The sequence below is a fragment of the Cydia amplana genome, chromosome 2 (assembly GCF_948474715.1).
Source record: "Cydia amplana chromosome 2, ilCydAmpl1.1, whole genome shotgun sequence".
Taxonomy (NCBI): Eukaryota; Metazoa; Arthropoda; class Insecta; order Lepidoptera; family Tortricidae; genus Cydia; species Cydia amplana.
The window spans coordinates 12,064,594-12,074,929 of record NC_086070.1 but is presented as its reverse complement, the minus strand read 5'-3'; the positions used below and the strand labels follow the sequence as shown (position 1 = coordinate 12,074,929).

At 35.7% G+C, this 10,336-nt stretch overlaps 1 protein-coding gene across 1 annotated transcript; it reads left to right on the top strand.

Moving 5' to 3' along the window:
- Positions 1-1,099: 1,099 nt before the first annotated feature.
- Positions 1,100-10,251, top strand: LOC134657570 (probable mitochondrial glutathione transporter SLC25A40). Its single transcript, XM_063513150.1, has 9 exons — positions 1,100-1,224; positions 1,304-1,461; positions 2,553-2,715; positions 2,860-2,982; positions 3,450-3,548; positions 3,664-3,776; positions 4,003-4,084; positions 4,419-4,626; positions 9,990-10,251. The coding sequence occupies exons 1-9, from the start codon at positions 1,134-1,136 to the stop codon at positions 10,039-10,041; spliced, it is 1,089 nt and encodes a 362-aa protein (XP_063369220.1). The 5' UTR covers positions 1,100-1,133; the 3' UTR covers positions 10,042-10,251.
- The last annotated feature ends 85 nt before the right edge of the window (positions 10,252-10,336 follow it).

The following is a 10,336-nucleotide window of genomic DNA, read 5'->3' as shown; positions in this document are numbered from 1 at the left end:
AGTACCTCACCTCATTTGAAGTAAGACATTGTAACACCTCATTTTTGAAAAAGAGGTACTCATACAAACTCATTTTAAATTGATGTCCTGCCCATCACTAGAAGGGATATCGTCCCATAGAAAATTTGAATTTCGCGCCTTTGTTTAACTGACAAGATTTGGTTGACCAGGTATAGTTTGTGGACTCATGTGCTAGATTAAGGCGTGTCCAGACGAAGACAATTGATCAAATCAGGACGTGCGGAGGCAAACACCAATTTGACCAATTTCATCAATTTTAATTTTATGGTGATATTTGACAGCTGTAAATTAAAAAAATGCCCCTAACTGCGAAAACTAGCGTCACAAATTAGTATTCTTGCGTCTGTACCCCATTGTATTCGTAGTATCGGTCATAAATCATAATCGGCGAGCCAAATTAGCGTCTGTGTCCGCAGGTCCTGATTTGATCGGACAATTTAATCAGTTTGGCGAAAAATTGTCCTCGTCTGGACAGGCCTATACTATAGTATGTCAAGCCATTTCAGTAAGTAGAAAGAAGCGGCAAATTTAAAAAAAGTAGGCGCGAAGGGTCTATCTTCCCATAGAAAAATTTAATTTCGCGCGTTTTTCTACTGACAAAGTTATTTGACTGACTTAACTTATTACTTATCGTATTTTTTTTTCGTTTTCAACAAGAAAAAAATCAAGAAATAAAAAAAGGAACTTACAATTCATGAAATCGATCACAAATAGCATTAAGTATAAAGAAAAATCATATAGCTGGTCAACCAAATCTTGTCAGTAAATAAAGGCGCGAAATTCAAATTTTCTATGGGACGTTATCCCTTCGCGCCTACATTTTTCATATTTGCCGCCTTTTTCTACTGTCAAGATCAGCTATATTTTCTGAATTTCTTCTAACAAAATCGATTTACCAACCCATACTATAAAAATGTGACTTAGGCAGCAAAAACGTGACTTTTAGGGAAACGAAACGTAACTTATGACTCCAGAGCCCTGGCAACACTGAAAACAGGACAAGACAGAAAAGACTGTCATATGATGAAATCAGGAAAAAACATCGTCTTTATTTAAATCTTATTGCTCTCTTAGACCTTTTATCCACTGTTGCGGCCAATTTAAAAAAAAAAATGATTAGAGAAGATGACCCTCAATTCCGAATAACACCGTTTCAGCAAATGGCATCAGCATGTTCCGGTGCACTTGTAACCTCATTATTCAGTAAGAATAATATCTGAATATTTATTTTAATGTGACCTTCATATAATTTGTTTGGTAAATTTGCGTATTTTTTTTTCAGTGACTCCCTTGGACGTGGTTAAAATACGTTTGCAAGCACAACAGAAGGCATTATTGTCTAATAAATGTTACCTATACTGCAATGGTTTGATGGAACATCTATGTCCCTGTGGTGAAACAGGTTGGATACCACGCCGAGTACACTTCCACGGAACTATGGTACCAAAACTTTTATTTAGTATAAGTTGTTTTATTTATTTATTCTGATAATGTGCCTTAACTTTATATTTCCTGTATCGTTTTAATCTTTTTATAACTTGTCGTCTACCAAGCTGTCAAAAAAAAGCACCCCTCTGTCTACCTAGGCCGGAGATTAGCGGCCAATTGTTTGTTGCCTGTGTCCGTCGTCGCTACTCATACTCTCATACTCATATATTTTATTGCATTTCATGTGTACAGAGGATCTTAGGGCTAAGTACAGTTTCAACATGAACCCTGCGAGGGTATAGCAACATAACAGACTAACTAAAAACTAAACTAAACATCTAGATCTCACTTAAAAAATCTTGGATACAATAATATGCTTTGCTAATTAGATATTGCTTTAATTGCACTTTAAATCTATTTATGTTTGTTTCCACCTGTATTGACTTTGGAATTTTATTATATATATTGACTGACATGGCAAATGGACCAGAGTGGATCATTTTCATGTTTGAGTTAGGGCGGGCTAATCTTGTATTGGGTCGTAAGTTAGATGGACGAGAGTACTGCGGGAAAAGGGAAATGTTGTTTTTAACGAAAGTGCTTACTTCTAAAATGTACAACGACGGTAGAGTTAAGATATTATGATGAATGAAGTACTCCTTACAGCTTGTCATAATACCTATGTTTGCAATAATTCGAAGGCACCGTTTTTGAAGTAAAAATAATTTTGATGCATCGCAACTATTTCCCCATACGACTATGCCATACTGTAGCCATGCGTGTGCATATGCGTAATAGGCACACAGGGCTGTCTTTTCGTCGGTACATATTTTTAATTCGTATAAGGTATAAGGCTACCCACCTGCATGGGCCACCCCCGATTTGTTATTACGGATTTTGTTTTGCACCCAAGCAAATTTGCAGTTGAAAAGCAGCTTTATTTTTCGACTGGGGTTAAAATGGCCGGTAATCTCCGTACGCAACAAATACGGGTCACAAAATACTGGACGGAAATCTCCAGCCGCGGTAGTATGCTTTTTTTTAACGGTTTGTTTTTGTTCTGGGTAGACGACAGGTTAAGTAATATTTATTAAATGTTACAGGATGCTTTCTATAAAATTGCTAAATTGGAAGGAGTTCCTGCTTTATGGTCTGGTTTGAGTCCAACACTGATTTTGGCTCTTCCCTGTACTGTGATATATTTTGTTACATATGAACAACTCAGATACAAAACAAAAACATTATATAATAACCTTACAAAGACAAGTAAGTTTCCGTTTAATTAGAACTGTTAGCTCCCGCATCTGCCCACCATCCCTTAAAAGTAAAAAAAAATTAATTACCATTTAAAAAAAAAGCAAAATATCATACTAAATGGATAAAAATATTATGGATCTTAAAATATTTCAGCTGATCAACCCATGTGGATACCATTGATGTCTGGTGCAACAGCTAGGACCATAGCTGTGACTATTGTCAGCCCACTGGAACTGATAAGAACAAAGATGCAGTCAAAAAAACTCACTTACTCAGGTAAAACCAAAACTAAGCTTTCAAGCACAAGAAAACAGTCTGTTATTTTTAGAGGTAACTAACTAGTTTATAATATGGCACATATTGTATTGTATGTATTTAATCTGGGCACCTGACATATATTTAATTTATAGTAGAGAAGATCCTCTAATGTCTGGAACAACTGTTCTGGATACAAAAAAGACCAGTAGTAGGATTCGTTTTTGTAACTTTTCATTGTTAGGTACTTACAAAGGTTTCCTTTCGAATAATGGCACGCTTCATTTCACGAACAGCTGCCAGGTACCGTGATCACGGAGTTAAAAAGTCATAGGCTTTTTTGCACCACATGCCCATGCAAATGCAATAATTAGGGAACTAATCAAATTATTTTATTTAATATGTGTAATATTATTTTTTATCCAACTCATATCAACATAAACAATAAACTACTATGATTATGGCCTCTATCACACTTGATCTTTCAGAAATCAATGCCGCCTTAAGACAGGTTGTGAAATACGAAGGTTACCGAGGATTATTTAGAGGACTGGGATCTACTCTTCTCAGAGATGTTCCATTTTCGGGTAAAGTATTTTAAGTGTCTTTGTTACTCCAATAAATATAATAAATCACAACTTAGTAGGTAATACCATGAAGTACCTATAGGGACTTCACTTAACATCCCTACTTTAATTTCAGGTATATATTGGACAACATTTGAAACAGTAAAAAGAAAGTTCAGTCCACCTGATGCCAATCCTGATAAAAACACATTTTTGTTCAATTTCTTTTGTGGTTCCGTTGCAGGCAGTGTAAGTATTTGCAATTTAAATGTATGGTTAATGGGTTTATTATGATTAATACCACTATCTGATTGAGTTTTATATTTCTAAATCATGAATTTCATTAAGATTCGTACCTACACAAAGTATAAGGTTTGCTAGACGACTTACCTACTTCTTTCACACCAACTATTACTAGTACTAGTATTTTTCTTATAGATAATGTTATATAAGTAGGTAAATTTTATGTTTACAGCTGGCTGCTTTCATCACACTACCTTTTGACGTAGTGAAGACACACCAACAAATAGAATTGGGTGAAAAGGAAATTTACTCAGGTTTGTCATTCAGTATCAGTATCTACAATTCTACACCTCCAACAGAAAATCCACAGTACAGTCCACTGCAAATAAGATACCTACATAATTGGCACCCAAACAAATGTTTATGCTTGGAGGTGAGCCGGGGTTGGGATGAAGGGCCTGAGCCACATAATTCTAATCTTAACTGTAATAATCGTTCAACCTCACGATTTTCCGTGTATTTTGTCGATTTAAGGGTAAAAAACATAAGATTATGACCTGCGCTGTAATGAGTTTGTATTGTAAACATCAATAGAAATTTCAAGAGTAGGTATCTACCTACCTACAATAAAATTGTTATCGTTTACAGACAACAAACATCGTCAGAGGGCTTCCAATATGCAAGACATCGCTAAAAATATCTACAGAAACCATGGTGTTAAAGGGCTTTTCACAGGCTTGCTACCTCGAATATTTAAAGTAGCACCAGCATGTGCTATAATGATAGCAACTTTCGAATATGGAAAACAGTTTTTCCAAACTTATAATACACAAAAATACAAGGAGAAGATGCAAAGGTAACATCACATATCCACTACCTACTTTTGGTATTAAGTTGCTTATTAAGTTATCATTAATGTAGTTGTTCAGGAATGTTCAGTTACTGCTACCGGGTTCATGATAATTATCTTTTACATTAGCTGAAAAATATACTTTTCACACCTTCTATTCAGAAAAGAGCTTTTTCTTCCCTTCCCAAAGTGGCACTTTTCCTCCCTGCTAGGAGGGAGCAAAGTAACACTTTTCTGTTCTAGCACACTATTTTTTCATTTTTTTGCACATTATTTTTTTAGCTTAAATAATCTGTTTTTTAAGCATCAGTTTGTGTAAACACTAAGATTTTTTTATTTTCCTCATAGTTGATGTGAAAAGCAGTATGTGTCACACGGTATCAAAATTATTTCGTCTTGGGCGTTAACACTTGAATCCCTCATTACACTCAGGATTCAATGTACGCCCTTGTCGGAAATATATCATTTTGATCCCTTGTAACACAAACTACTATTCTTGATGGCTTCTTGTGTAAGTTGCTCTTAAATATTATCATACATATAAATATTTCTTGTTTTAAATTGTGGGTATGACACTATGACATATGATAAAAGACTGAGTCTGAGTGAGTGCTCCGGAAATAGGTACCTACTTTTATATGTTAACGATTTCGAGAGCAACAAACCCTGTCTAGTTATACTATCCTTAATGTTAAATAGCGTTTATTAACACATAAAAAGTTACATAAGTTATAAACAATTAAGAATGATAAACTGAATGTAAATAGGTAGGTACTTATTTCGTTTTTGGCCAATATCTCATAAACTACATATTAGGTAAGGTAGGTAGTTACCATTTAAATCCTTATGACATTGGTGGAAATCGGAGAATCCAGGCCATTTGAAGAATGCTCGTTTTAGAGTTCTGGGTTTGGTGCAGTACTACGTGTATTTACTAGTGTCCGACCGAAGGTTCGGTTTCGGTTTCGGTTTCGGCCAAAAAATAATGTTTCGGCCGTAGTTTCGGTTTCGGCCAAAAAACGGCCGAACCTTTCGGCCGAGCCGAAACATACGCAATGGTACTTCGTTCTATGAAACTAAACTATGTGACAAAGACTAATAAAAGTTGTGGAACAAGTAGGACAACAATATTAATAGTATTAATACATATACCTACTGATTTATGTATACAGAAATTAATCGGTTTATTATTAAACACAATTCCACTAATCATGGGGCCACTGAACGGTCGACGCAGTCTTAAGAGGCTGTCAATACCTAAAACGCGCACACTGTCTAATTGTATCGTAGGTAGTAATCATTTACTCATTATCTCATGATAGCACTGTCGCATGTTACTGGGCCTGGGCAAGGGAATAATAAGAAAACTCATCATCTTCCTCGCGTTATCCCAGCATTTTGGCCACGGCTCATGGGAGCATGGGGATGGGGTCCACTTGACAACTAATCCCAAGAATTGGCGTCGGCACTAGTTTTTAGGAAAGCGACTGCCATTGCCCTGACCTTCCAATCCAGAGGGTAAACTAGGCTTTATCGGGCTAGTCCGGCTTCCTCAATGGTAAATATCAAATGATATTTCGTACATAAGTTTTTTTTTTAAGTTCCGAAAAACTCATTGGTGTACGAGCCGGGGTTTGTAGTATTTGTACCTGCGACCTTTGGATTGTAAATCGCACGGTCTTACTCACCGCTATCGCTAGGCCACCAGCGCTCAAGCGAATTATAAGAAAACTATTGAAATAAAAATAAATGTGGATTATTTGTGTAATATTAGGTACTGAGAGTATGAGTATGAGTATGAGTACTCGTTAGCGGTTTAGGTATAAGTAAGTAAATGTTTTGACAAATTGATTTTAATTTCAGACACATAAAATTGTTCAAATTTGATGCCAAATATCTCGAAGACAATGAACTTTGAAGTAAATATGGAATACTATATTGCTTAAAGCCGTTGCTGTTAATATGATAAGCTACAAAAACAAGAAAACTAAGGGATTCAGATCGAAGGTCATTGGCGTGGCGGAGCCCCTTAAGTAACATCAATTTCAAGGACATTAGGGTTGACAGCCCCTTAATATGAGTTTAAAAGCGGTTTTATGACATTTTTTCAACGATTTTAACAAGTCTTCTAAAGTTTCGGTTTCGGTTTCGGCCGAAACTAGAGCCAAAGCCGAACATTCGGTTTCGGTTTCGGTTTCGGCAAAATAACATGTTTCGGTCGGACACTAGTATTTACTTATGTATAACATTCGAATATAATTTGAGGAAAACAAGTACCAAGGTGACTTCTAACGTTATTCATTGTCGTTGCCTCCGCAATATTGCAACGCAGTGCTATAAAATATGGGACTCACCCTCTATAAAACAGACAACTTAGGCACTTTTCACTTGCAATTGCATTTCTGTTTCCAACTAAAAAGTTTTAGTCTGACCTCCACCGATTAACAGCTGCCAGATGCCCAGATCTAGTAAGTAAGGATAATATAGCAAACTGACTAGACAGGTTTCGTTGCTCTTGAAATCGTTGTCAATTTTACGGGGCTCGTTCTTGGATAAGTGACAGGATTAGGTATTAAATGTTCCAAAAGCATAAATGATGGTGCACATAATACTCAGCTGATCTCCTGTGATATTAGACCATTTTATGTTATATTACGCTTGGTTGAGTAATCGCCCAGAAGATCCTTGAATTTACAAAAAACTAAGTACATTGATCTCCTAACTAAGGCAGTGCTAAGGCAACTCAAAACAATTTCGTGAAATACCTCCAATCAAGGTGATTAACACGTGTACTTAATATTACACGATAGGTATTTATCACAGAATCGCCAAACTAGTTTATTTTAACTAGGTATTTCCATATTCCAGGAGTGGCATAAAAGTCCAAATATATAAAGATTAAGTGGCTTGAAGTTAGCTTTACAAGGTACCTGTATAGATTAAGTTGGTTAGTAGGCTATCATAAATTGATCATAGGAGTACCACTTAATTACTAGTAATTTAACAAATTGAACATCATATTAAAGTAGGTATATTCAATAATATTTGACTAATTACATATATGTATTGTGCACTAACCTTTTTGTGCAAACATCTTTGGAATTGCTTGGAAAGTAGGTAACCATTGTTGCTATTCTACAACCACTAAAAGGTGTACTTACTAAATTATTTATTTATTTTATAAAGTACCTATATGTATTCTAATTGAACATACATAAATGAATACATTAGTATTACATGCTTACTGACCTTTCTGTGATCGTAAAATGTTTATTTTTATTGAAGTATCATTTTGTTGTATATTTAGTTTTCAAGTAGATATGATAGACTTATGATATTATAAATCTTGAACCCCATACAACCTTTCATCCCCTTTTTAACCCTTTTAAGGGATGAATTTTTAAAAACGCTGAAATTACTTTTCTTGAGTTTTAATAATATGGCTTTATACTTGCCTCAACTACGCCTCCCCCCTGTAGTCTCCTCTTCCTAGTCCTTGCTGCAGGATCTGCTGGCTGGAGTTACCCCTAGTATCAGTATCAGTATCAGTTTTAATAATATGGCTTTATACAAATACTCAAGTCCCGCACTCAATAATATTTGATCTCCGTACAAACTTTCAACCCCTTTTTCACCACCTCGGGGGATGAATTTTAAAAAACGCTGAAATTAGTTTTCTTGTTTTTTAATTTAATACCTTTTTGCAAAGTTTCAAGGTCCTAGCTTAAAATAAAATTTGGACTCCAAGACCAAGTTTCATCCCCTTTTTTACCCCCTTAGGGGTTGAATTTCCTAAAACGTCGCAATTACTTTTTTTTGTAATCGGCTATTATGCCTTTCTAAGTTTCAAAGCATGTGTAATGGATTAAAACTTTCAACCCCTTTTTAACCCTGTTAGGGGTTGAATTTTCAAAAACGCTGAAATTACTTTTCCTGTCTTATAATAATATACCCATATACAAAATTTAAAGTCACACACTCACAAAAATATTTGATCTCCATACAAACTTTCAACCCCTTTTTCACCACCTTGGGGGATGAATTTTCGAAAACGCTGAAATTAGTTTTCTTGTTTTTTAATATAATACATTTTCACAAAGTTTCAAATTTCTAGCTTAAACTAAAACTTGAACCCCATACAACCTTTCATCCCCTTTAGGGGGTTACCCTTAGGGGTTGAATTTTTCAAAATCGCGCTTCTTATCTCTTGTACACTTTACAAATGCAACCTAGTGTGCAAATTTCAACTTTCTAGCTTTTGTAGTTTCGGCTCAGCGTTGATGAATCAGTCAGTCAGTCAGGACACTTGCATTTATATATATATTTATATATATTTATATATATATATAGATAGATAAGAAAGGAAAGAAAGTAAAACAATGTTTCAAAAGAAGCATAAAGCTCCGTCTCCATATCGCGCGGCAAACTATCGAACATTGACGCGCTGACTCGCAATAGCGATGGGCGAGTCGAGTTATCAGAGCGCCTACCGCGAACCACGTTCGACGTGTTGCCTCTCTGTCGCACTTGTAAATTCGTACGTAAGTGTGACAGGGAGGTAACACGTCGAACGTGGTTCGCGGTAGGCCCTCTTATTCGAATAGATTCGAATGATTCGAAGATTCGAATGATTCGAATTGAAAAAAAGTGGACTCGTCACATCGCTAGCTCGCGAACCAACCAGAGGGCCTACCGCGAACCACGTTCGACGTGTTGCCTCCCTGTCACACTTACGTACGAATTTACAAGTGCGACAAAGAGGCAACACGTCGAACGTGGTTCGCGGTAGGCCCTCAGGTATCCATTGCGCGCGGCTGCCGTGCGAGCCAATGTTCGATAGCTTGCCGCGCGATATGGAGACGGGGCTAACGGGGCTTAAAATATGAATATGTTTTCTCTAAAGTTAAGCAAGGCAGAGATATTCCAATATAACTTGTCACCCTTATTTCCGTACACGGCGGGAAGGAGCTGATAACTCGAGATATTTTGTTGAAGAAATTAGAACTTTAAATTAAATCACATAAGGTTCAAATTTCTTCCATTTTTTCCCGCGAGTTATCAACTTCATCCCGCCGTGTACCGATTTAATCCCTCACATAGAAAAAATAGAGATATAACAAATGAGGATAGTACCTACTACACTGAGTACTACCTTTTTCTTATCACTATAAGACCCAGACCCAGCACATTATTGAGAAGAAAATGTTTTATAAAGAGAAATATTTAATAAGTCAACTTTCGTTTGTTTACATATTTAGTTAAAAATTGCAATATTTCACTAATAATCGTTTTGTAATACATACATCACTTTTTTTTTAAAGAGATAAAGTTAAATCTATTAGGTACTTACTAATAAAAATTCTTTTCAGACATCAAGAGCTAGTTTTGACAGCCAATGCAAGTAGGACGGAATATTCCTAAATAGTTTATGCATTATATTGCAAAGGATCAATATATCAAGTTTGCTATGACAAAGCTACATGCTGCTTGTATGTTATTAGATGAGCACAATTTGTTTATCTTCCGTATTAGGAATACTGGATTGAATGAAAATTTGTCTTCTTTTGACGAACAATTGGGGTTTAGTTGAATGTATGTAAATAATGGATCTAATTTTGTACATAATTTTGTGCAATAAAACTGAAATGATATGATTACCGCATGTCTATTATTTTTTCACCTTAAATAGTGTTTGCTTGCCTAAGAATTTGTAAAC

Coding starts and splice junctions, on each gene's coding strand:
- LOC134657570 (XM_063513150.1), top strand. CDS start 1,134: ATGATTAGAGAAGATGACCCTCAATTCCGAATAACACCGTTTCAGCAA. Junction 2,983..3,449: donor AAAAAAACTCACTTACTCAG/GTAAAACCAAAA, acceptor TTGATCTTTCAG/AAATCAATGCCGCCTTAAGA. Junction 4,085..4,418: donor TGAAAAGGAAATTTACTCAG/GTTTGTCATTCA, acceptor TATCGTTTACAG/ACAACAAACATCGTCAGAGG.